The following is a 26,637-nucleotide window of genomic DNA, read 5'->3' as shown; positions in this document are numbered from 1 at the left end:
GCAGGATATAAATAATAAATAAATAAATAAAATAAAGTTGGGTGTATGTTTTAAAACAGGAACATCCACACCAGTGGTGGGGAAGGAGGGGTGGGAGCTCTAAATGCAGGGGTGTGTAACCATTTTTCTGTCATGGGCCACTTTCCCTTATGGGTTAGCTCTTAGGGTCTACATATCAGCCTTAGGTTGGCTGAAGGTAGTGGTGGGCAGGGCCAAACCCCAAAGTGGGTGGATCACTTGGGTTCTCTTTCTGCTATCCCTTTCCCGCTCTTTCTCTCTTGCACTCGCTCTCCCTCTTCCTTTTAAAGGAGTGGGCTGCTCAGAACGGAAAGACGGCTCTTGCCGGAGCTCTGAAGTGATTGCCCACAGAGCGCTTTTGAAATTAGGCTGAGGGCCACAGGTTGCCCACCCCTGTTCTAATGAGTCTGAGAGCTGCTACCAACATCTTCCCTGCACATAAGAGTATAATTTATTTTTAAAAGCTTCTTCTATGCCGCTTGATATCCCAGGATCTCCAAGTGATTTACATACAATTCAGTATAAAAACCAATATAAAAACAGCACAAGGAAGAAATGCCTGAAAAACATGACAACAAAAGCAGTAAAACAGAGGAAACAACACAAAAATCTCTTTGCCCTCCCTGACACACACACACAAGACTGAAGGGCTATAACATATCGGTGCTTGGATGTCAATTTGTGTAACAATTGTTTTCAAGGGAAAGCAATGTATATTTTAGTCAAGGCTTCTTCATGGGGTGGGGTGGGTGGCCCATGGGTAGGGTGACCATATGAAAAGGAGGACAGGGCTCCTGTTCCTTTAACAGTTGTATTGAAAAGGAAATTTCAGCAGGTGTCATTTGTATATATGGAGAACCTGGTGAAATTTCCTCTTTATCACAACAGTTAAAGCTGCAGGTGCCCCCCTGCCCCCTTTTAAATCTGGTCACTCTAGTATAACTCCTGCACTTTAACTGTGGTGATGAAGAGGGGATTTCACCAGGTTCTCCATATATACAAATGACACCTGCTGAAATTTCCTTTTCTATGCAACTGTTAAAGATACAGGAGCCCTGTCCTCCTTTCCATATGGTCACCCTACCCATGGGGAACAGGGGCAATTACCCAGGCCTTATCGACATTGACAAACAGTACTATGTTCCAATGTTTGAAATCATCGGATTCTTTTCTTTCCAAGGTAGCAGTAATGGCTAGTAAAAATATAGCCCTACGAACTTAAATACTTTGGGTTTGCCTCATGCTCCATTTACTGGGCTATTGATTTAGGGTGACCATATGAAAAAGGAGGACAGGGATCTTGTATCTTTAACAGTTGTATTGAAAAGGGAATTTCAGCAGGTGTTATTTGTATAGATGGGGAACCTGGTGAAATTTCCTCTTCATCACACTAGTTAAAGCTGCAGGTGCCTTGCCCTTTTTAAAATCTGGTCACTCTAGTATAGCTCCTGCAGCTTTAACTGTGGTGATGAAGAGGGAATTTCACCAGGTTCTCCATATATACAAATGTCACCTGCTGAAATTCCCTTTTCTATGCAACTGTTAAAGATACAGGAGCCCTGTCCTTCTTTTCATAGGGTCACCCTAAGTAAGGCTCCTGTGCGAAGGAATGCTCACCTCCAGAAAAGGTATCCTCTGGAGAAAGTGACTCCTCAGGAGTAAGGCTCTGCAAAGGGAGGCTTGATTATGCCAGCTGAGCTCAGGGTGGGGCCCAGCAGGCTTTGGTCTTAAAAGCCTTCACTGAAAATCCAGTTAGCAGTAGAAAAATGTGGTTTATCCTGACTTTGCCTTGCTTCTTTACCTTTTGGACGGCAGATGATTATTATTATTATTTATTTATTTATTTATTTATTTATTTATATAGCACCATCAATGTACATGGTGCTGTACAGAGTAAAACAGTAAATAGCAAGACTCTGCCGCATAGGCAGAATGAGTCTTTTTCTGTATTGCATAATGTACCTGACTGATCTATCATGTTTACCTCTTGCTTGTTATCCTGACTACTCCTGTTCTTGCCTGATCCTCTTGTCTACCTGCTTGCCTGTGCTGTGACCTCTGCCTAGACTGAAACCACCTCTGTTATAGCCTGAACTCCACTTCATCTGGAGCCTGTTACAGCCAAAGCAGGACAGATCATAAAATCCTGTTATCATGATGTGATGAGAGCTATAGTCACCAGGTTAGGAAGGCTAGATATGTCTCTAAGTCCTTTAAAAAAATATTTTAACTCATCACTAACTTGCATGGGCATTGGTTCAGAAAGTGGCATGTAGACCTGTTGGGATAGTTGCTGTTTTTGGTCATTTTAATGTGTTCCTCCTCCCTCTCCCTGGGAATGTGAAAGTATATCCTATGGGTTTTCTTTCTTTTGACATGGTTTTCATTGCAGTTTAATGTTCCACTTGAACAGTCAGGAAAAAAATCCCCTTTGCCCGAACCTTTGTTCAGCTGATATTCTAAAGAGCAGCAAGAAACCTAGTGCTGTCTCCTTAAGGCCCCGGACTTCACGTTTGGTGTGACATTTTTCTTGTTGTTAAATAAACTCTGACCATGAGCAGCTGTCAGGCTGATATACACCACAGGCTAGCATTCAACGAAACACCAGACAAGCATTTGGGTGCCCAGAGGCCTCTTGTTTTTTTCTTCCCTTCCTATTTTTCTCTGTTGACACATGTAAGAAACTAAAATCCTTTGCTTGGTATTCTTTATTAATCTTTGCTTGATTGTTGGTAAAGCTTGATAGTCTGTATTAGACAGTGCTCCTTTTCTGGTGAAGAGAATTTATTTTATTCTCCTGAATTTGTGCGGTTTTTTTTAATGTGCAGGAAATGTATCCCAACATAAATTATATCAAATATAAGTCTGGTATTTGAGAAATAGACATGACACACATCACGGGTCTTGTAGAAACTCCCATAGAGTTATATTTAGAAATGCAGATGTGCTATAATTCCATTAGAATTTTACGAATGGGAATTTGCAAATACCTTATTTTTATTACTAAGATATTCTTACTTGTGTTGATTTCCCCCCCACTATAACTGCTTGTGTGTGTGTTCTCTGGTACATGTGCAATAACTCCCCTGAGTCAGCACTAATTAACTAGCAAAAGTTTCAGGTCCTTTCTCTTGTACAGCAAGATTGAAGAACACATGGTTTGCTTTTTGCCAAATGAATAGCAACAGAAATATTAATGTTGGCACATAATTATACCTTTGCAGTTCTTCTATTGTTTGTGCTTGCTGATGGGGTCTGAATTAGCTGCTATTGTCCAGGAAAGAGAGCTTGCAGTCATGGTGGACTGATCTCTTGAAATAACCATTCCATTTACAAAGGCAAATGTAATTCTAGGAATGCTTAGAAAAGAGAAACCCTTATGCAGGCATTGCAAGATTGAAAGTGTGGAGAAAACATGGTGTCACACATGGTGCCCCCTTCCTTGAGAGAATCTCACCACTTTCAACAGTTTTCATCCTAAAGGATACAACGTGACTGCCTAAATCCAGCAACTACAGACGTTATTGGAACCTTGTTACATCACAGGATCATTCACATCAGTAGTTGAAGGATCAGACCACAATAAGGTGGAAAGCCCTTGGAATAGTACTAGTAAGTGGCTGCAGGATCAGGTTGGGTGCTCAGAGTAAGGACCAGCCACAGGACCAGGTTAGATGACAGTGAGGTATTACACTAAGTCCCTGCAGGATGAAAATGGAATGCCCATAGTGTAATAAGGGCATTTCTATAGCCAGGGTGGGGCAAAGCAAATTGTCTTTTTAATTGTGACATGACAATTTCCATTTAAAGAATGACAGCATGTTTTAAGAACAGGAGCAGTTTTAAGAATCGCCCCCTCTTAGAAAATTCAGTTAATTAGGCAGGTCAATTGCATTTATTTATTTATTACATTTCTATACCGCCCAATAGCCGGAGCTCTCTGGGCGGTTCACAAAAATTAAAAACATTCAAAGTATAAAACAACAGTATAACAAAAGTCTCATCTGGAGGAGCTTCCCTCCCCCCCCCCCAAAAAAAATTCTGCTCACTTGAAACTTTTTCTGACGGAGGGCGGATTTTTCATCTCTCCCTACAATTACTGGGAAAAAACCCACAGCCTGTATAGTAAGATGACTCTTGAAGAGGTAAATATTAGAACTTTGTATTATGGGTTAGAATTAGACTCCACACCTTGGACTTCCTTTTGCTCAGTTGTGTTTTCAACCCAGCAAGCAGTAAAGAACCTGATTAGTTTTTGTGCAGTAGAATCATAGAATAGTAGAGTTGTAAGGGGCCTATAAGGCCATTGAGTCCTACCCCCCAGTCAATGCAAGAATCCACCCTAAAGCATACATGACAGATGGTTGTCCATCTGCCTCTTGAATGCCTTTAGTATGGGAGAGCCCACAACCTCCCTAGGTAACTGGTTCCATTGTTGTACTGCTCTAACAGGAAGTTTTTCTGATGTCTAGCCGGAATCTGACTTCCTGTAACTTCAGTATGAAGTAAGAGTTTGTTTATTCTGCAATTATGATGATTAGTAGAGCAGGATTGGGGGCTTATTTCTAAGGGGTGAAATAAAGGAATAACATAAAGCAATCTGAAAAAACTATCTACCCTAAGTTACCCATTACTCTTTTAAAGCACTAACTATCAAAGTGGCTGTTTTTTCTTCTTTTTCTTTAATACTTGATGTCAAAGGATGAAAAACCACCCTAGAGGAATAGAAACACACATGTGCACACTATAGTTGGCTAGCTGGGGCCATCTAGGCTGTAACTTAGGTCTAATTTCTGATTTTCCCAATGAAGTCTTTTCAGGTTTCTGGACAGAAAAATCAACCCAGCAACCATTATTAACAATAAAAAAATTCAATTGCTTTCCACAATTAGTTTCCAATCGTTTAATCTTTTATATAGCAAACAGTTAAAAGGTTTTCCCTTGATTGTCCAACAGGAAGGGAAATCTAAATTTCAGGAGGGGCCCTTAAGGAGGAGTTAACAAACACACCCAAAAGTATTTATTTTGTCTCTGCCATTCCCTAAACTTGTAACATGGACAAATTTGTTTTTCGAGTGAGATTTAAAACGGATACCTAATCTAGCATCAAAGCCAAGCTCAGAAGCTCATTGTTACCAAAGTAGTTTAGTTCATGAAGAGCCAGAATAAAGGGACCGCCCACAGGTGAAAGATGACTGTAACTAGTTTTTGATTCTGGTATTCCTATCTCTCAAAAAAGGGTAAGTTTTTCATAGCCCATTATGGCCCCGTTCAGACAACACGCTAAACCACAAAATGGTTAATGGAGTGCATTAACCTTAATGCATTCCATTAACCATTTTGTGGTTAAGCAGCATGGTTTAGCGTGTTGTCTGAACAGGACCTATGTAAGTTATTTATTTATTTATTACATTTCTATACCGCCCAATAGCCGAAGCTCTCTGGGCGGTTCACAAAAATTAAAATCATAGTAAAACAATCAACAGCTTAAAAGCACAAATACACAATACAATATAAAAAGCACAACCAGAATAAAAACCACGCAGCAAAATTGATATAAAATTAAAATACAGAGTTAAAACAGTAAAATTTAAATTTAAGTTAAAATTAAGTGTTAAAATACTGGGAGAATAAAAAGGTGAACTCTCTGCATGGAGTAGGACTGAAGCCTTTCCCTTCACTTGACCTGGCCCTCACATCCTTGCCAGAAGTGAGTAGGGATGGGTGGGGTGGGGAATTGGTTGGCATTATGTGCCTTCTTCCCAAAAATGCCCCACCTAATAAGGAAGGCTGGCTACAGGTCTGAATACAGGTAAGTATCTGCAAGTTCAGGATGAAGGGCCAGTAACTACAGGGTTAGGGTGATTGCCCTGGTGCAATAAAGGTAAGTGCCTGCAGGATTAACATGATTGCTCATAGAGCAATAAATATAAGTAGCTGTAGGTTCAGAGAGAATGCCTAAAGAGTGATGCTAGCCATATATTGTTGAGTCAGGATGATCTGGTACTGAGTTTTCTGTGGAACTCAGCAGGTCTTTTCTTGTACTTTTATGTTTTCCTGAATGCCGCTGAAGCCACAGGGAAGTCTCTCCTATAGCCTCTCCTCTGCTCTCTGGCCTACTAATGAGCCCACTACTTTGGTCCCTTTTCTACTTATTATGCATTCTATTCTTTGTTCCCCTCCTGATGTTCTTTCCAGCCACTCCTCCTGAGTCTCTTTGCTCAGCCTGGTCTCTCTTTTCCATCCCCTGAGCTTCCAGAATTCAGGCTTTTATCCTATCCTGTTGCCTCCTCCTCCTTCAGAGTTCTTGAACCATTTAAAGAGGCCTGCTTTGATTCCCTTTCCTTCTCTTTAACCAGCCTTAACCATGGTGGGCTACTGTCGCTGGGCAACCAGGAACATCTGGGGGATTGCACAATGACTCCTGATGACTCCTCACACATGGGTATATGCCTGTTGGCCCATGCAGACTATTTGTTTATTCTTATTTTAAAAAAATTATTCATAAAACATGCGTAGGGGTAGACCAGACATCAAATGTCACATATTAGATAAATTAACGGTGAAGTTACACTTCAGAATATTGTGCATCATCCTGTTTTCACTTTGTCTGGAAAAAAAGAGACAGAAAGTTCTGGAAAGAGGCAAAGGGGTAATTAAAACAAGGGGTTGGCGCAACTTTCCTGATTTTTTTTTTTTTAAAAAAAATTATGTGGAACATGATAGAGGGTTATATAAGTTGAGTCATGACCTATGGTGTTTCTTATAATGCATGGCTATCCACTGTTAAAATGCTGGACTAGAACTTGGTCTGATCCAGCATAGCAATCTCAAATGAAGGGCTTGTGTAATGAATGGAACGATTTCAACATTATTACTTTCACTTTTACTGTTCTCTGTGGCTGACTAGTACACAGGCATCCTACATACTTACGAAGGCATGTTTCCCCCCCTCCCCGAAAGGAGACTATTAAATTACTTAGATGTATAAATTTCTTAAGAGAGCAATCCTATGCATGTTTAGACAGAAAAAAAAGTTTGACAACCCCCAGTTATAGGACATTTTTTCTAAACATGCATAGGATTGCACCTTAATGCAGACCCAGGCTGTGTTCAGAAGACACCCTTAAACCACGGCTTTAACCACGGTGAATAAAGCAAAAGGCCTTATTCACCATGGTTAAAGCTGTGGTTTAAGGTGTCTTCTGAACATGGCCATGCTGAAGTTCATTGCATTTTGTCAAACAATGGAAGATTGTTATTAGGGTGGCCACTTATGCATTGCCAAAAAAGAGGAATGCCTCACCAATCCCCCCCAATATTTGCATGACATTTGCACATGCTAATTTATATGTAGCACTGCAAATTTAGAAATAATTACTATAATATAAATAGAAATGCAGTCTCGCCATAGTGACGGTGGCCATGGGAACTGTCTGCTGTCCAGGTATTAACTGTGGATGGGCAACTTCAAAGTGTTTGATCAGCATTCTTAGGTTTCTTAAACCAGACTTAGACTGGACAGCCGAATAGAGGGCTGTTCTCTGTAAAGGAGGACACATGAGGCTGTGTCCAATGTTACACTTCTTAGAATAAACCCACCGAAATGAATGGGACAAATGTTTTGTTGAAATAATTGGAGGCATCTTGGTATTTTCAGGTACCTTGTACCTCTTAGCACCCTTTCTCTTTACTAGGCAGTTAACATGTAGGTCCTCCTAACCAAATCTGAAATATGGAAAGAGTTTCTATGAGAGTGGGATGGAAAAGTGTGTCTAGAGCAGATTCACAGCAATATCAAAGGGACTTCAGCATCAATCTGCCACATGGAAAATAATCTGTCAGCCTGCATTTGCACTTGTGATCTTCATAGTGATTTGCCATTGATTTGATGGGACATCTTGTTTCTCCCTTCTGTGTTGTTCTCATCACACTTTTTTTTTTTAAATTTCTGTAGGATAAAGCGGTGGGTGGATAAGATGCAAGAAGACCTAGTGAGACTGGTGAGAACGGCGAGCGGGGTGGATGAACTTGCTCAAGTAAGTACTAATTCCATAGGCTTTGATGTGCGAAATAAGGAAATTCTTCTTATCATAATTTCTCAATTGCTAAAAATAAATTCCATTAAAAATACAAAAACATAATAAAACATCAACGTGGACCTCAACTAAAACAACTGATGCATAAAAGCCCATCACATGCCTTCATGTGCCTGGGGGCGAAGAAAGTCTCAACCAGTGCCAAAGAAATTACAGTGTTGGTGCCAGGCAGCCTTAATGCAGAGAACATTCCACAGTTGGGGGCCACCACTGAAAAGGCTCTCTAATTGCCTTCCTCCACAACTTTCTCAGTTGATGATTGCAGTGTTCAGAGAGATACTGTATTTTGTCGATACTATTATCTACAAAATATTGAATCATCTACTAAATAGCATATGTACAGGCATCTACTTGATAGTGGACAATCCCATTCTACTGTGGAGTTCTTTGGGGAGCAAAGGCTTACACTGTTAGGGCTTGGGTGCCCTATTCTGAATAAAGTATTAGTGGCAATGGCAGCTACTTCTCTAGAGCAGGGGCTGCAATGTGAGAGCGTTGGTGGGGCTGTGGAACTCACTATAATAAGATGTGGAAAGATAGCCAATCATTTAGGCTAGACATTAGGCCACATGTTAATATAAACATGTGGCTTAGGTGTTTTCCTGCTCTATCTGAGGTAGCCAAAACTAAGAGCATTGTTGTGTTAATAATAGGTTGTGCTAAATAGTTCAGAAGAAAGGGGAAGTCAACTCCTCCCACTGAAAATACACGCACACACACATGATTGGAGCTGCATGCTCTAACAGCATGTAGTTTTAGCCTGATTTTAAAAGTGTTCAGATGTATTTATGGGGGTTAGGACCATCAATACCTTAGTAAGGGAACTCCATCACCTTCATGCCTGACTTGGTTTCCTGGGGATGTCTGATGGGCCATCGTTGAAAACTCTGTTGGATTTGGATTCATTTTAATCTGATAATCTGTGTTCTACATTCTGGAGCTTGGCGCCTGGTGTCACATTGTACATGCTGCTTTTGTTTGTAATAAATAAGATGGCAAAATCATAGGCAGTAACAGGAACTTGTGCAGATGCCCTGTGCCCAACTACTGGAAGACTCTGTCTGCACCCTCCATTTAATTGTCATCTGAGCCTTTTGTGTGCATCAGCTGCTCCCTTCACCAGGCAGACAATCCAATGCCAAAGGGTTTCTACTTTCTATGCAAAGGTGAAAGCAAATTTGGAAGCCTTCTTAAGGGATTAAAAGCCTAAAATTTCAGGAGAGCAAATAAATTAATGGATTGTGTGCAGTACGCAGGGTTTGGCCTGGAGTGCTTCACAGCTCTTCCCGTTACATTTCCTTTGTCCAAAGTGAACGTGATCGGGGAGGTTGCTGCATATTCATTACTTGACTTACAGTCTGCTGACTTTGTTTAGTCAGACTTGCTTATTGTTCAAAAAAGCTAATATTTAATCAGGTGCGAAAGGCACGGGCTTATTACTGCCTCTCACAGCAGCAAAACTGTTTGCATTCTACTGTCTGCCTAGGAAATGTGAAATGCTGTAAACAGCTACTCAAAAAGGGTGGGTGGGAGAATAGACCTCCGGGAAAAGGGATATAAATCATAGCATATATGTTGGATTGCTGGGATGCGGAGAAGGGCTCCTCCAACAGATCTGAGGTCTCGGACAGGCATATATAAGGAGCGGCGCTCTCTCAAGTATCCAGGTCCCAAGCCGTTTAGGGCTTTAAACGTATGGAGTATGGAGAGGTAGCCGGCGAAGTTATTTCCGCACTGGCTCTGAGGGGGAGGGGTGTGTGGCGTGTGGGACCAAAAGATCCTATAGGATTGCTTCTTCCACGTGTCAACCATTTTCAGTGCCTTTGCTTTCCCTGCCTTACATTTGAACAAGTTAAGGGAACTACATGCCATTGCATTTAATATTTTACAAGTATTACAGTAAAAAAAAATAATTCTAAATGAAGTGTGATTTAATCCCCCCCCTCAAATATTTCTGGTCAAATCCCTGCGGTGTGTTTGGACAGAAAATTAACATGGGGTTCTTCTTTAGCTTTGTTGTTTCATAAACACAAGTAAAATAAATGTGCTACGTTAGATCCCTCTGTAGCAATTTTCTGATACAAACTGAATGTTTTCTGACGCAAATGACCCTATACAAATCAGCTTAATTTGAATCAGATTTTCCCCCCGATTCAGAATTTTCCAGAAAACCCACATCACTGTTAACCCTCCAGTCTAGAGCATGGAGATGTCTTCTTATCACATCTGTATTCAACGTTGGCTACATTGGGAGAGGGGGCATGGCTCAATGGTAGAGCATCTGCTTTGTGTGTAGAAGGACCCAGGTTCGATCCCCAGCTTCTCCAGGTAGGGCAGGGAAAACTCCTGCCTGAAACACTGGAGAGCCGCTGCCAACAATACTAGGTTAGATGGACCCATAGTCTGACTCAATATAAGGGAGCTTCCCTAACTTATTCCTGTTGAGATGTGTTGGCTTTAACAGGAGGTCCATGGACCATTAGTCTGTCTTGCCAGCTGCAGGGTTCCCAATCTAATTAACAATGTGTGTGGCATAAAATACACAATAATTAAATCTTCATGCTCTGATAGAGGCCCTGGCTAGACAGGGTGATAAGAAACAAGGCTATATGCTATACCAAGAGGGAAATTCTGTATTTATATAACTTTATAGTGGGGATTTACTTCTTGAGTAAACATGCACATGATTGCACTGTAAATGTGTTTTCTGCAGTGTTACCCTTTTTTTTAAAAAAAAAAAAATAATTAAATTTGAGCTGGTGTAAGATAGTGACTAAGAATGTGAGCTATGAGCAAAGAAGTCTTCCCACCCTCAAGATATTCTGAAATAAAAACAGCTGCTTTTTAACATGTTCATAAATTATCTGGCGTTAGGAGTGATGCATGTTGGGGCAAAATATCTCAACTTCCATGTTGGGCATAATTATGAAAGGATTAGAAATAACACTGCCAATATCATGTTGTCCCCATACAAATCTATGGTGCAACCACACTTGGAATACTGAATACTGTTCTGGTTGTTGTGCCTAAAAGGGGATTGGGCAAACACAGTTTGTAGCTTCATCTTCGAGCCTCTATATCACACCAGTTCTCAGCATTGTGTGCGGACGCATCAAGGGTTTGTCGCTAGATTTGCTGAACCTTGTTCTCGAGGGAGTTGCTTTCCAAGTAACTGATATGTTTAAGTTTGTCTCTTGCTTTGTGTCATTTCATCACTATTTTGTTTATGAAGCATAGTCTGATGGGTAGCAAGGAGACTGTTCCCCAACATGGAGAGAAAAGGCTCTTATTATAAGGATTCCCCATTACGGTGGCAACTGTAAGGAATTTCAGTCAGCTAATCGTATGAGATTTTACTTGATCAATTAATATGCCACATTTGCGTATGGGTAAAAACAATATGGGAAAGATTTAGGTCAGGAATTTTCACTAGAGTCCTAGAAATGGATCTGGAAGAGTGCTCTCTTGGAAAGTGAGAAACTCTGTGTATAAACCAAAAGGAGAGTTTTAATGAGGTCATTTTAGATGGCACCTACCTAACATCAAAAAGATTGAGTCTATATAGGTATAGATGTTGGAGGTGCGGTTATGTGAAAGCAGAGCTATTACATATCTTTTGGTATTGTTCAAATATTAAGATATTTTGGGGAAAGAAACTAGAAAATAATGAAATAACAGGATATAATATAAATGACAGGACTTATGATCCATCCATTGTTCTTTTTGCATATGTCAGGAATGAGGCATCTTAAGAAGCTTGAAAAATGATCATTAACTTGCTTATTGCCACAAGAATTGCAATCAATTATAAATGGAAGTAAAAAGTCCTCCTGTCAATAAGAAATATATATTGAGGGTCTGGGAGCTGGTGTTTATGTTGCCACTCACAAACATTATTAGAATTAGAGAGGGGGCAGAGAAATGAAGGTTTAATTGGAAAAATGTCTATTTTTGTTATATTTTAAATAAAAAAATTCAAGACAAAATGCAATCTTATGATTTATTGGGAACATTGTAATGAGGAAAGGCTATGAAAAGTGAAATGTAATGCAAATAATTATCCATTGTTTGGAATGATAAAATTAGTGACTCTACAATGGAAATATGTATAAAGTCTGACATGACACTATAATAATAATAACAATAAATACAGTAAATAAATATAGTAAATAGTAGTAGTAGTAATAAGCATTCCACACATGAGTGAGAGAAGGAAAAGTGCTTCCTTTAAGACGATGCTAGATGGCTCCTGTTTTTTAAGGAATTGTATTAAAATAATTTAGACCTTTTGCCTGGTTTTTCTCAAGAGGCAAATCCAACAGGCAAGTAAATTAGGGAGGCAAATAGTCAAGTACAGAGGTATCTATCCAGTATGGAATCAGTTTAAGACAGGAGTAGTCAAAATACAGGCAATGATTGAAGTACAATATTACCAGGCAAGTAGGTGGTATCTGCATGAAAGGTCTAAGATGCAGCTAAGGTCACAACACAAGAGAGTAGTCAAGCAGAAATACAGGCCATGGCTAGACCAGGCCTATATCCCGGGATTGTCCTGGGATCATCCCTGTGCATCCAAATGACACACAGGGGATCCCGGGAGCAGGCAGGGACGACCCCTCCATTTGCCTGGGATAATCCTTAGTTCTAGCTAAGGCCATAGTCCCAAAAGCAGAGTCAAACAGGAGTTCAGAGGTCAGTAGCACGGAGGCTCAATTGTAAGGCGAGATCAAGGAAACAAATTACAGGACGCTACAAATTCCCAACATCCCAGTAGAACTAATGACCATGCTGGCTGAGGAGAATAAAAGCTATAGCCCCAAAACATCTGAAGTGCACCAGGATGGAGAAGCCTGCCCTATATGTTGCCCCTAACTTCCCTGAAACTTCACATTGCTCCTCACTTTTCTTCTTTACCTGTTCATAACTTTGTAGCCCCCTCTGCATGGTGGCAAAGCATGTGGGGAAGATGGTCTAGCGACTAGTCAAGCACCCTCTTGCATTTCACAGCGCAGCAAGAAGTGACAGAACATATCTCCTTATGTAACGCACCTGTATTTCCTGGAAAATTGGTTCTATTTGCCCAGTATGTATGTCATATTTAAAATACGGAATTTAATTGTAAAACTCACAGGCATACAATATCTCTACTGTTTTCTATTTATGGGCACTGAAGAGAAGAATCAACGTGGATGGTTAAAGAGAGAGAAAAGTAGTCCCTTGTAACACCTCTTATATGCTTTCAATGAAGGACAGTTCTCTAATAAACATATGAAACTGCTTTATACAGGGTTAGACCATTGGTTTGTCTATCACAGTACTGTCAGCTCCATTTTATTAATGACGTTTTTATCCTGCCTTTCCTCCAGGGAACTCATGGTGGCTTACATGATTCGCCTCCCCACATTTTATCATCATAACCTTGTGAGGCTGGTTGTGCTGTAGTCAGAGTATAGCATGTCTATCGTAGTCCCATAATCTTTCAAATCAGTAAATCTATGACAACAGGAGATAAGGTTGATGTGGCATGAATTATTATTGATAAACCCATGCTGGCTCCTATTGATCAACACATTCTTTTCTTGAAGAAGTCAGTTCGTGAGATTCTAGAAGGAAATAAATTGATTACTAGGAACCAGTGCAAGTTTAGTTAGTAGAATTACAAGTTTGGTAGATTATGGGAATGCTATGAAAATAGTGTATCCTGTTTCCAGCAAAGTTTTCTCCCATGACATCCTTGTTGCAAAGAAGGTAAAACGTGGGCTGGTTTATGAATGCTCTTTAAAAGCTTTGCCTAAACCTGGAAGGAAGTCATATTTGGAGTTTCAAAGGGTTCAATCCAAGGCCTAGGTTCTGGCCACAGTTGTATGAATGATGGATGAGGGCGTACTAAGGATGCTTAACAAATTTACTGATTGCAGAAAGCTAATACCATAGAAGAGAGAATCAAGAATCAAAACAATTTTTATAGGTTAGAAAACTGGACTGAAACTAACAAGACAAAACTCAAGAGCGATAAATATAAAATCCTGAGTTTAGGCTCCAAAAGAATCAAAGGCACAAGTATAGGATGGGGAAGACTTGGCTTGGCCATAGTTCCAGTGAAAAGGATCTAGGGTTCTGAGTTGAACACAAGCTGAACATGAGTCAGTAGTGCATCACTGCTCCTAAAAAACAAGTGAATGAAAACTTAGATAACATTAATGGAAGAATAGTTTCCAAAACATGAGAAGTAATCATTCCACTCTATTCTATGCTGGTCAGGCCACATCTGGAGGACTGTGCCTAGTTTTGAGGACCACACTTTAAGAAAGATATAGACAAATGTTCAGAAGAAGGCAACCAGGGGTCTGGAAGCACATATCCTATGAGGAATGCTCGAAAGAGCTGGATATATTTAGCTTGAAGAAGAGACACTAAGGCTAGACATGAATATATGAAAGGCTGTCATACAGAAGAGAGAACAGAATTGTTCTCTTTTGCTCCAAAGGGCAAAATTTGAACCAGGGGGTAGAAATTGCTGGGATGAAGATCTTGGTTAAATATAAAGACAAACTTCCTAATGTTGAGAGCTGTTCAATAGTGGAACAGACTACCTTTGGAAGTGGTGGGCTTTCCTTTGATGGAGGTATTTAAGGCATCTTTCAGGGATATTGTCTTTGTATCCTGAGTTGTAGATCCTGCAGGAGATTGAGTTGGGGATTGGACTAGTTGACCTCCAAGGACCCTTCGACTCTAATATTCCATGAGAGATAATGTTACTCTCCCAAGATGATCCAGTGACTTTTATGGCTGAATGAGGATTTCTGAATCCGTGCCTCCCAGGTCCTGGTCAAGCACTCTGATCACTACACCTCACTGGTGCTCAAGTAGACTAGCACTTACTTTGCAGTGTCTCAGGAAGAACTGTGGCCAGGCTCACCACCTGAGAAACTTTTCACTGGATTGAACCAATTATGAATGCAAAGCGTGTGGTCCTACCTCTGAGTCTGAACAAAGCCCCCTCAGTTGTGGACTTGAGGGATGAAAGAGGGAAAGATCAAGAACAATCACTATCCCCTTAGAGGAACTGCAAGCTTATTTGCTCCTATCCTCCATGTGTGTTGTTGTATATATGTATGCAATGCCCTTGACATTTTTTTTGTAGTGGAAGCACATGATATGCTTGTGCAGATGCCATGCACCATGTCACACATTCCATCATAGGCAGAGTGAAGCAGAAAAACAGGATGACCATTACAAGTGGCAGAAGCTGTTCGTTCGTTTTAATGGCTGAACTGAGCCCTGCAGTTGCTACAATATCTCTATGTGGGAAGGAGAGCTCCAGAAAGATTGAACAATGTGTTATAGCAGACAGAGAGTGGCGGCCAAAAATGGCCTCCCTGTGCCACGTTCTCTGTCTTCTGCTGTTATGTGTGGTTTTACTTAACCATGATGTCAGGTTATGCATTTCCTCACTCAAGCTCTACGTCATTGGCTGCTGCTGCTGACAACAGGGAACAAGGAAATGTTCATGTGACAGTGTCACGAGTAAAAAAAATGACACATTGTGGGAAATGTGGAGAATGTGAAATGGGAATATTGGTTTTGGCAGTCACACTGTGTCTGCCTTAATGTAGTTTGGCCTGAAACTTCAAAGTCCCTGAAGGGAATGGTGACTCCTTCCAGTATGATAAATATACTACTCACTTCGACCACAGTACTGAGATAAAAGAATCCAAAACATAGGACAGAAAACATAACCCTCCTAATATAATATTTTTACAAAACAAACTAATTGGATGCAACAGTAGTCCCAGATTCTATTTCCATTTCAATATGGAGCTGTGCTAGCAACTCAGGCATACTATTCCCAAGGCATTATGTTAGTACAGTCCCAGAGCGATTGAGCAAGTGCACATAGTGAACTGTCTCCAGATGATAAACAGAGAGTGAAAGGAACATTAGATTTTAGAGGAAGAATGCTAAGGGCAGCTTTGGACGTTACAAACCAGCGGGGACGGAAGAAGTGTGTGCAGCATGTGCTTCCTCTTTTTATGCACGGAATGGGGATGCTTGATCTCCACATGCATCCGGAGCAAAAAGAGGAATCATGAGAGATTCGTGCATTCTGTCTTGCAGCTTCTTCATAGCACGTGACGCTTCTCTAAAATGCAAAAGAAATGAGCACATCCTTACTACCCTTCAGGAAATGAGCATGAAAATATTATTACTTTGGAAAAGTATAAATGTATAGTCTCTCAGTTTTCACCACTGTTACGTGGTAACAGTACAAGGACAAGGACTAGCCATAGTCACAGATGGCTAGTATCAGATGGTTTGTTAAAACTATGGTTGCTTCCACATCCTGCTGCAACTTGTAAAATAATGTGGTGGTGGTGTACATAAATATAGATGATGGAATTTTGAAAAAGGCCATGTGAAAAATGGAACATTTAATATGTTTTAGAGAAAAGTAAAAACCTGACAATGTCAAGAGTAAGTAAAGCCCTAGAGCTCTAAGTTCAGCTGTAGAGCCAAGCAAAGCAATCAGGAATATCATATGGTGGACTAGACCAAGGAAGTATCATACATCTGAAGGCTGCTTCTTTCCACCACCTCCAATAATAGCAAAATGCCTCCCTAGCAACATATTAAAATAACAGTTCAGGAAGAAAAGTTCTAGCGTAGCCTTTTCTCTGGTATTCTCTTTGTAAGTGCAGGAATTTACTGATATGGGGGCAATAATCAGCCTTTTGGGGACATTTGCTCAGGTCTAGCCCTACCATTAGGCTGAGCGAGTCCTCGGGCATCAGATTTGGGGTGTCATGAAAAGGCAGCAAATCAATACTTATTTAATTTGTTATAATTGTACTACTAGGCATGGGGAGATGCATTTGCGGGATTTTCTGCCTCACGTGCCAACATAACTTGGCTGGCTTTAAGTACTATAAACCTTGACTTGGGTTTTTTTTTTTTTGACATTTTCTGCTCTGCCTCAGGCAGCAAAATGTCTTGGGTTGGCGTTAATTTGGCTCAATGTAATTATAATCACTTGTTGGGGGAGAGCAGGGCCATGCTCTTGCATCTCTCCCTTTTCCCATCCCCTCACCATCCACATGTTGGATGTAAAGGAAGCCTGTTGTATTGTGCAGGGTTTAAAATCATGAGGAGAGCCTATGAATCTTCAGCAGGCTCCCTTTACAGACATACTTCCCTCCAAAACTGAGGCTGGTGGGGGTTGGGGCCACCATGATGCCCATAAGAGGTGTAGTGTACAACTTGCACTGTAATAGCTTCCCTAGTTATATAGCTTGACTTGAAGCCACTTCTCAAATTACACGAATCAAATTACCTTCATTTCTGTTTGCATATTACACTTGAATTTTCCCAGTGTGAGAGCCAATGCAAGAACTAGACAAGTCTCACATGAATGATAGTCTCGTTGAGTGGCCATGGCAAGCTGTTATCTTACTTCTCAATGTGTAACAAGGCCCTGGTTCAGACCACACTCTGGGCTTTGTAGTTAGCTTAACCATGTTCAGCTGTGGTTAACGTGAATCACATGCGGAATGCTTGCAGACAACTCTTTTAACCCTTTTGTGGTTACGTTTTCCTTAGTGAGCCTAACCACAATGGCCTAGTTCAGACAACGGGCTAAACCATGTTGCATAACTGCAAAATGGTTAAGGGAATGTGTTAAGGTTAATGCATTCCCTTAACCATTTTGTGGTTAAGCAGCATGGTTTAGCGCAATGGTTATTAACCTTTTTTGAGTCATGAACCCCTTTGAAAATCTGGTGAAAGCTATGGACCCCCTCCCTAGAAAAATGCACATAAACACAACTTTGCATGCAATGAATATACTTTATTTTATTGAAAATTGATTGCCTCATACAGTGATTCTCTCAATATAGTGAATTGTTGGTTGTTTTATTATGGTTTTAATTTTTGTGAACCGCCCAGAGAGCTTCGGCTATTGGGCTGTATAAAAATGTAATAAATAAATAAATAAATATAAATTTTTATTTGACTTTCACTGACCCCCTGAAGCCCATCCATGGACCTCAGCTTAAGAACCCCTGGTTTAGCGTGTTGTCTGAACTAGGCCATTGTGGTTAATGGGGCAGATGGTTAGGGAAAACATGTGTCAGACGACACCGTAAACCATGGTTAAGCATCCCGTTAACCATTTTGCGGTTAAGCAGCATGGTTTAGAGTATTGTCTGAACCGGGTCAAGGTGGTAGAAAGTAGACTGCCTTTTAAAGGGTCAGCCTGTATAACTGATATTGTTAGTACTCATTCGGAAAGAAGGTCTACTGTTTTTTGTGAAGCTAAAGCTTATCTTCAAGGGCATTTTCCTTTCTCCTCTTGAGCCTGTTTTAATTTAAATAATAAAGAAGATGGAGTACTTGAAAACAGCTGACATTTTATTTAGACTTCATGTGTATGAAAAGGAAACTGTGTGGGTTGTAATCTTTTCCTGTCTAATCATGTCAAATTTAAAATTGCCGAGGAGCTATGGCTCTTGTTTCACAAGATATAGGCCAAAGTAGACTTTGTATCTTACACAAATGAGGACAGGCCCCAGCACTTAATATGAGCTTACTGGGGTCTACCTGAGAACAACTTTAGACATTTCCCCAATATGGGGAAAGCAGACATGTGATTGACTTGGCCGTTCCATTTTCGTATGTGCATAATTTTTTGTGGGGGGTTGATTTAAATTGCGCTTCCTGTCTAATGTTCCAAGGGAGAAATTTGTGCATCTCTTCCATGATGGGATGTGTGACATTTGGATCTCATATTATAGTAGAGGAGATGCATGAGTTCCCCCTTTGGAACACTGGATGGGAAGCATGAGGTGCAGATACATGCATGCATCTATTTTATATGAACCTGTTCCAGAATCCTAGATGAAGGATCTCTTCCATGCTTCAGTGAAATGTCGGAGGAGAAAAGCTCTCCTCCTCTCTGTGTGTGTTTATTTCCACCATCCTTTTCTGAGCTTCTCTTAGAAATTATTTCTTTAGGTTGACAGCAAGTGCCAAGTACATCCTTGCCTATACAGTTTTGTACATTCTGTAGTCCAAAACAGACATTATTTAAATGTATGTCCAGCAACTACATCTTTCACCCCCCTTTTTCCCTTTAGAGTCAATACCCCAGCCTGATCCAGTTTGGGACATCAGGGGTGGTGGTAGTGGTGGTATGGCGGGCTTTTAAAATCTGGATGGGGGAGCTGTGCCTTCTCTAGAGTAAAAATGCAAAGAACACGTAGCAGCTAGGCGTACATGTAAAGTAATGTCTGTTTTGGCCCAGTGTCTCTCCACATAGCAGCAGGATACTGGGAAAACTGCTTTTACATATGTAGCCACCAGAGAAAGCCCAGGGGAGAAGAAGAGTAATACTGTCTATATAAATGTCTCAGAAAGAGAAGTGCTTTTTAGAAAGAATGTTGCCAAAACATGTTATTTTTGAGCACTGGTTTGTCCTAAAAATGGCGGCACCAGCATAGACGTGCTTAGAATAGGGAATGCCAGAAGGTATGCCATTGAAACATTATAACATATGACACTAGAGTTGCAAGGTTAACTAGCTGTGTTTCATGTTTTAATAAAGGAGCTCCAAATGGTGCCATTGTCGTGAATTTCATATGCTCCAGTGGTCCGTGTTTACCAGAGTTAATCTCCATTTTCTGGTACATTCTCCTGGTAAATCACTGACCCGGTTTTTACATGGTGGTAGTGGTGGTGGGAATCTCCCTTAATGTTGTTAGTTTGTACAAACATGTACTAGAGTTGACATTCTTCATATTTCAGCTATCTCCTGAAAGTTGAGAGGCGGTTTACTAATACGTTAATGTGGCACCTAGACGTGCCAGGAGAGGAAAATGCTGTGGAAAATGGCAGCCCAGTGTCACCTCCTCTAGTTCTCTACTAATGTCTAGTAGTACAAAACATATGACATGATGCTGTGTGTTTCTCTGTCCTTGCTCCACATTATTGCTGCTTCTTGAAGGGAAGGGGAAATTGTCAACACAGTGATGCAGTGCCACGTGGTGTGTATTGATACCAGGAGGAAGAGATGGTGGAGGGCTGTTGCTTTCAGGGGCAGTCTTCAGGGGCCAAACTATATGTTCTACTCATCTCATTGGTGTCTTTGAGCCTACTTTGGTGTAAGTGTGTGTGGTCCCAATCTGGATCAGGACCATGGTACTCTGGGAAAGGATTTTAAGATTCCCCACATTTTCCCCAAAATTCCAACCACCTTGTGAGATTTGTTTTTTTCACTGGAATCAACGGAGGCTCCCCCCTTTTCAACTTTTCTATGGGTTGGGTGTTGAATTTTGGGGGGAAATGGCTTGATGAAACCTTAAACCCTTCCATTCTGGAGCACCATGGTCTCAATCCAGAATGAGACAATACAGGCTTACACAAAGCTAAAGAAAAATTGCAGGCTCAACTAGACCAATGTGATTAGTAGAACATGTAGTTTGGCTCTCATATACCCTATTCTAGAAGCCAGTGTACATTAAGCTGTTGAAGAGTAAATGACAACACCTTTGCAAGGTTAATATGGCATTGCAGTTTCCTTCTCCTAGCTGTGTTCTATATTCTAATGCAGGAACTCCAAAAGCTGTCAATGAGGTGAATTTCATATGCTCCAGCAGTTCACGTTTACCAGAGTTTACAGCAGGCGGAGAAGAACTTTAAGTTGTATTTAATAGTTTGCATTGGCTTAAGTAGCAATTCCTGGTCTGGGAAGGGGGTGTTACAAGGACCCAAGAGGCACCTCTGTTTTCATCTGTGATATGTTGGAGTATATGTAATTTTGGTTTTGTTTTAGTACAAAGAAGTTATACTATCTGCAAAGGGTTTCCCATATGGATGCTGGAGAATTTCATCCTCAATTCATTTTTAAGCAAACCAACCTAATCCACATTTCCTGGACTTGTATGGGAATGAGAACATAGTTGTCTTTCAAGCTGTGCATTTCTATGAATTTTGCAATGTCATTCTCTGCGTAGGGGGAAATGCACAGAAAATGCATTTTTACGGGGAAATGTATACAATTTAAATGTGAATGTTTGTGTGAAAATGTTTATTATTATTGAACACATGAGAACCTGATAGGGACCAGAAATAGACTGGAGCACCCATACCAAATTTCCAGAGGGGTAGTCATATTAGTCTGCTGTAGCAAAAGCATCAAAATTCCTTATGGCATCTTAAAGGCTAAAACTATTAACTGTTCCACTAAGTCTATGCTATAATTTGTTAATCTTCAAGGAGCAGAAGAATCCTTGTTGTTCATGTGTTAAGGAGTAGACCAAAAGAGATCCTTGCTAGAATAGGCTCCTGGAACTTTGTTCTGATTTCAGAGTTGTAAAACAAGGCATGGCATGGTGTTCATTTTTGTGATTGGTTACTGTGCAGAAACAAAGCAAAACTTTTTCTTTATGGAGAACACCAAGTAGAGAAATCAGTGAAGCATCAACTATTGCTTTCTGTGAGGCATTATATAATATGTGCGCTTGTTACATGGCCTCTCTCTCTCTCTCTCTCTCTCTCTCTCTCTCTCTCCACACAAAAATGTTCCAACTCGCCATGGTAACCTTAAGAGCAAGCAAAGTAACCAGCTCTTTGTGAGAGATGTGTCCTTGAAGTTATGGTGGAAAGGAAGGACATACTGATAGATGCTTTGTCTGCCCTTTTAATTCGTTGCACATTAGACAGAAGTTATTGTATTTGTGTGTGTCTTTGTATCAGCACACAGAAAAGATTACAGGCCATTCACTTTGAATAAATACGCAGCATTTGTAGAACAGTTAGGAAACAATAGCATTGGCACTCTCTCCTGAGTTGGAAGCCTACTTGTATATCGACATCAGTGAGGCAAGCTGGAGGAATTGTCATACCATGACCTCAAAGAATTTGTTTGTGGTTTATCAAAGTGGTAGGAATTTGAAAAAACAAAAACAAAAAGTAAAATAATTGAAAATATTTATCTTGCATTTTCTGTTCAAAAGAACCTTAAAGGTGGCCAACAATAGTATCAACCAAAGCAATTCAGTATCAATAAAACAATACGATTTAACATCCAAACTTTTGAAACTTTTAGGGTGCTTTACTCATTACACAGCAAGAATCCCAGCTTAGTCACCAAGTATGTGCTCAGAATATGTGCGCTTGTAATGCTGCCACCTATTTGTTCCATTCTCATCCAATTCACATTTAATGTACACTTAAATATGTAATGTGTGAAGAGTTTTTTTTAAACTTTTGTACACAAAACTCATGCACATCTTTGTGAAGGGCAAGGATTTTCAGTTGCCTCGAGGCTCAGAGTCTATAAAGGGGAACTCAGGAGCTAAGGGATGGTGCATCATAGGTCAGAGGCTGGAGCTGGGATGGAGTAGAGGAGCCTTCCCAGCTGCTAGATGTTTTGGACTGCAACTCCCATCAGCCCCAGCCAGCATGGCGAATGGTCAGGAATGCTGGGAGTTGTAGTCCAAATCATCTGGACAGCACCAGATTGGAGAACGGTGGAATAGAGTTTAGTAGAATCATAGAATCATAGAATAGCAGAGTTGGAAGGGGCCTACAAGGTCATCGAGTCCAACCCCCTGCTCAATGCAGGAATCCACCCTGCAGGAATCCACCTGCACCATCAGCACCTGATAGAGGTGGCACCTTATGGATCAGGGGACACAACCTGCTTAATAGCAAAATTTCTCAACCCCAGCATAAATTTGGTGTCCTGCAGATGTTTAGGACTACAACTGCTATCAGCCCATGCCAACAGGACCAATGACCAGGATTATGGGAGATATAGTCCAAAACAGGTTGCATATCCTCGGGACTAACCCATTTGCTCTGTTCCCTCATCTGGGATTTTATTCTGTTCTGAGAACTTCCCATCAAGATTTGGCAAACCCATGAAGGGTGTGCATAGTGTGTGTGTTTGCATATGTGTATGTGTGAAAGTGAAACATCTTACATACATATTGGCTGGGTTGGTGCTTTTTTATTCTAAGTGAGAAGCTACACTTAGGCATTTGTTAGGAGCAATCTTGCTTCTAAATTTCTTTATAGCCAAGGTGGAATGGTGTTGTCCTTCAGATGAGTCTTCTCAGAAGGAAAACATATTCTGCACCACTTCAAAGAGAAATCCATCCATCACACCAGGGGGTAACATGTTCCCTACCTTTGCTTCTTCGCCCATGTTTTCATTCATCAGTTATTTCCTCTTTCAAAAGAGGAAGTACACAACGAGCACGAGGCCCATTGAGTCCACTGTTCTAATGACGCTGCTTCTCCTGCACACAGCAGGAGAGAGCAGCAATTCCAAGTTTAAAAAAACATCAGACTTAATGAGGGTTTTTTTGTTGCGTGAGGAAGGCCAGAAGGGGTGTGGGAGGCAGACAACATCATGTGAGGGACCTGAACAAACTCCGTGAGTGCCCAGTAATGAGCGTGCAGTAAAACACTCATTGGATAGAGCTTAGACTTTATTCATTTCTGAAAACAAAACTTTTCTCTCCCAAGGTGGGGTGGAAGAGGACAGTTTGTTCATGATCTGAGATGTCAGCCTAAGGGCTCCAAGTTATTTTAGAACAAACCTTGCTAACCACAGAAATATTGAGAAGGAAGACAAGACAGGTTGTAACAAACCCAACCTTCTCCTTCTCCCACCTCTTCTAGAAATATCTTTGAACAAAGAACATGCCAGACATGGCCAGGCTGTGATAGGCCTCAACGTTCCAAGCTGACTCAATAGACAATACTGTGCTTGATGGACAAATAAGTCTATAAAGCAGCATCTGTTATAAAGCATCCATTCCTGTTCATCAGGGTTGCAAAATACCTCCAAAGGGCTGCTTTGATCCAATTCAACCTACACATCTTTGGTCCTCTTAGGAAGTGCAACTAAAATAGCCTGGAGGAGCTGCTTTTGGAGTTCGTTAATAGCTTCCAAAACCCAATCATTCCCCCCCCCCCCCGGTTCTTGAAATGTGTCATGCCAGAAGCTGCTGGAAGTTGGCCAATGAATTAGAGTTGGGCCCTAGCATTTGTTTGTGCTGCCTGGGTTGACTTCCCTTAAGACAATGTGACACCCACTAAGCAGAGGCATAATGCTTGTGTAAACGCAGGCCATCTGTTGAGTTCATAAACACATGTTCCTTATTTACTTACTTAGCCTTAAGGTATCCATAAACAGTGCACATCCTTTTGAGGTCAGTAGTAAATCAGTGGATTTGAATTAATGTGGATGTCTGTTTTCTGCAGTGTTTGGGGGATCTTGGTCATAGGCTTCTGGAACCATTGGCTCACTGCATTCCCACTTCACTTGCTCTCTATACCTATCTCCAGTGGCATCTTCCCTCATGCCTCACCTAGTAGCCTACAGAGAAACAGCTTCCTTACCAAAGGGATTCATAGTGCCATTGTAGATCAAGCATCATAGACAGAGTTTCTATATCACCTCACATCACCTCATAAAGACTTTCAGAGGAGTCAGTTCACAGACACACAAACGCACAGGGCCAAATGTGTGTCTAAAAGCTATGTCTTCATTGCAGGCCTCATGAGGCAGATCTTAAAAGCCTCCCTACCGCCAACACTAGGGGCCTACACCTACTCTAGTGTAAAAACAGGGTGTAGCTGCTAGACACACATTTAAAGTAATATCTGTTTAAGCCCTTTTCCTGTATTCTGCTATAGGGAATAATGAACCCACGAGCGGAGATAGTAAGGACAAGCACTGTATAACTCTCCCCGCCCACATCACCATCCTGATTCATCCTCCTCAATGTGTTGAGGACAAACCTCTGTAAAAGGGATACAAACTTTTTGTATCCTGATTTTTCAGGGTTCTAAATTGCACCAGGAGCCTACATGACGTTCACCCTCAACATGCGAAGGGTGATGTGAACAGCAGACCCACTCTTTTGCCTCATTCGTTCATTATTCCCTAAAGCAGAATACCTGAATAGGACTTTAGTTGCGAGTCAACAAGTGCTGACCAATGGAATTACATTTGTGCACTGCACTGCCTTAGTTGCCTGTGTGAACAGAGAGAATATGCATAACTTAACTCGTAGGATAACTATTAAGAAAACCAAGGTAAAAATGGGAAGCTCGGAGGAAGGCAACAAGGGAGAGGGGCCTTTTCAGTGGTGCCCCCCCCAAGTATGAAATGATCTCCCCAATGAGGCTTGCCTGGCTGCCAACACTGTTATATTTCTGGTGCCAGGTCAAGACTTCTCTCTTCTCCCAGGCATTTAACAACATATGCTGAGCTTTTAACTGACCCCAGAATAGTTTGTTTTAAATAGATATTGTTGTTTTTATGTTATTATTATTATTATTATTATTATTATTATTTATTTATATAGCACCATCAATGTACATGGTGCTGTACAGAGTAAAACAGTAAATAGCAAGACCCTGCCGCATAGGCTTACAATCTAATAAAATCATAGTAAAACAATAAGGAGGGGAAGAGAATGCAAACAGGTACAGGGTAGGGTAAGCAGGCACAGGGTAGGGAAAAACTAACAGTAGAAAGTAACAGTAGAAGTCTGCACAACATCAAGTTTTAAAAGCTTTAGGAAAAAGAAAAGTTTTTAGTTGAGCTTTAAAAGCTGCGATTGAACTTGTAGTTCTCAAATGTTCTGGAAGAGCGTTCCAGGCGTAAGGGGCAGCAGACGAAAATGGACGAAGCCGAGCAAGGGAAGTAGAGGCCCTTGGGCAGGCGAGAAACATGGCATCAGAGGAGCGAAGAGCACGAGCGGGGCAATAGTGTGAGATGAGAGAGGAGAGATAGGAAGGAGCTAGACCGTGAAAAGCTTTGAAGGTTAACAGGAGAAGTTTATATTGGATTCTGAAGTGAATTGGAAGCCAATGAAGAGATTTCAGAAGCGGAGTAACATGCTTTTGATGGTTTTAAACTTTTATATTTGTTTTTAATGTTCACTGTTTTTAACTGTTGTAAACCGCCCAGAGAGCTTTGGCTATGGGGTGGTATATAAATGATGATGATGATGATAATAATGGCTAAGTCCTTGGTATTGAAACCAGTATATCAAACTATTGCTGTCAAATTCTCTGTGTCTTCAATAACACTTAGGATATAAATGTGGTTTTCCATGAAAACTGAGCCCTCATTAGATGTTCAGGCTAGATGATGAAATTATTATGTTGCAGTAAGAGCCTCATAGTTGAAATGCACACAAATAGCTGGGTTGCTAAACACAAAACCAAAGAGAATTGATGTCAACAGGTGGCCCCTCTCTGTCTTACAATTTAAACACACTCCGTACATGAAATGTTTATCACGCCTTGATTCAAACAGGCCTGCTGGGGCTTTTTGTGGGGGGTGGGAGGCAGGTTTAACCTGTGCGAAAGCAAGGAAAACCCCGTAGGGGAGTTAAAAAATAGCCAAAGGCAAGGCTGGAACCAAGTAATCGTCTTCAATAATATTAGTAAAGATGTTTATTAAAGTGCCAAGTGCATACGCGTTTCGAACGCGGTTGCA

The 26,637-nt window shown here is 40.9% G+C and overlaps 1 protein-coding gene across 2 annotated transcripts in view; it reads left to right on the top strand.

Annotated features, from left to right (window-relative positions):
• CACNA2D1 (calcium voltage-gated channel auxiliary subunit alpha2delta 1) overlaps positions 1-26,637 on the top strand; it is a 488,318-nt gene that overhangs the window by 63,795 nt on the left and 397,886 nt on the right. For both annotated transcript variants that reach the window (XM_063134222.1, XM_063134221.1), the window contains exon 2: positions 7,976-8,057. In XM_063134222.1, coding sequence (XP_062990292.1) covers positions 7,976-8,057 — 82 coding nt within the window. The remainder of the gene's footprint in view (positions 1-7,975; positions 8,058-26,637) is intronic.

This window comes from Elgaria multicarinata, chromosome 9 (assembly GCF_023053635.1).
Source record: "Elgaria multicarinata webbii isolate HBS135686 ecotype San Diego chromosome 9, rElgMul1.1.pri, whole genome shotgun sequence".
NCBI lineage: Eukaryota > Metazoa > Chordata > Lepidosauria > Squamata > Anguidae > Elgaria > Elgaria multicarinata.
Note: the sequence above shows the minus strand (reverse complement) of the source record. Positions and strands in the feature narration are given on the sequence as shown.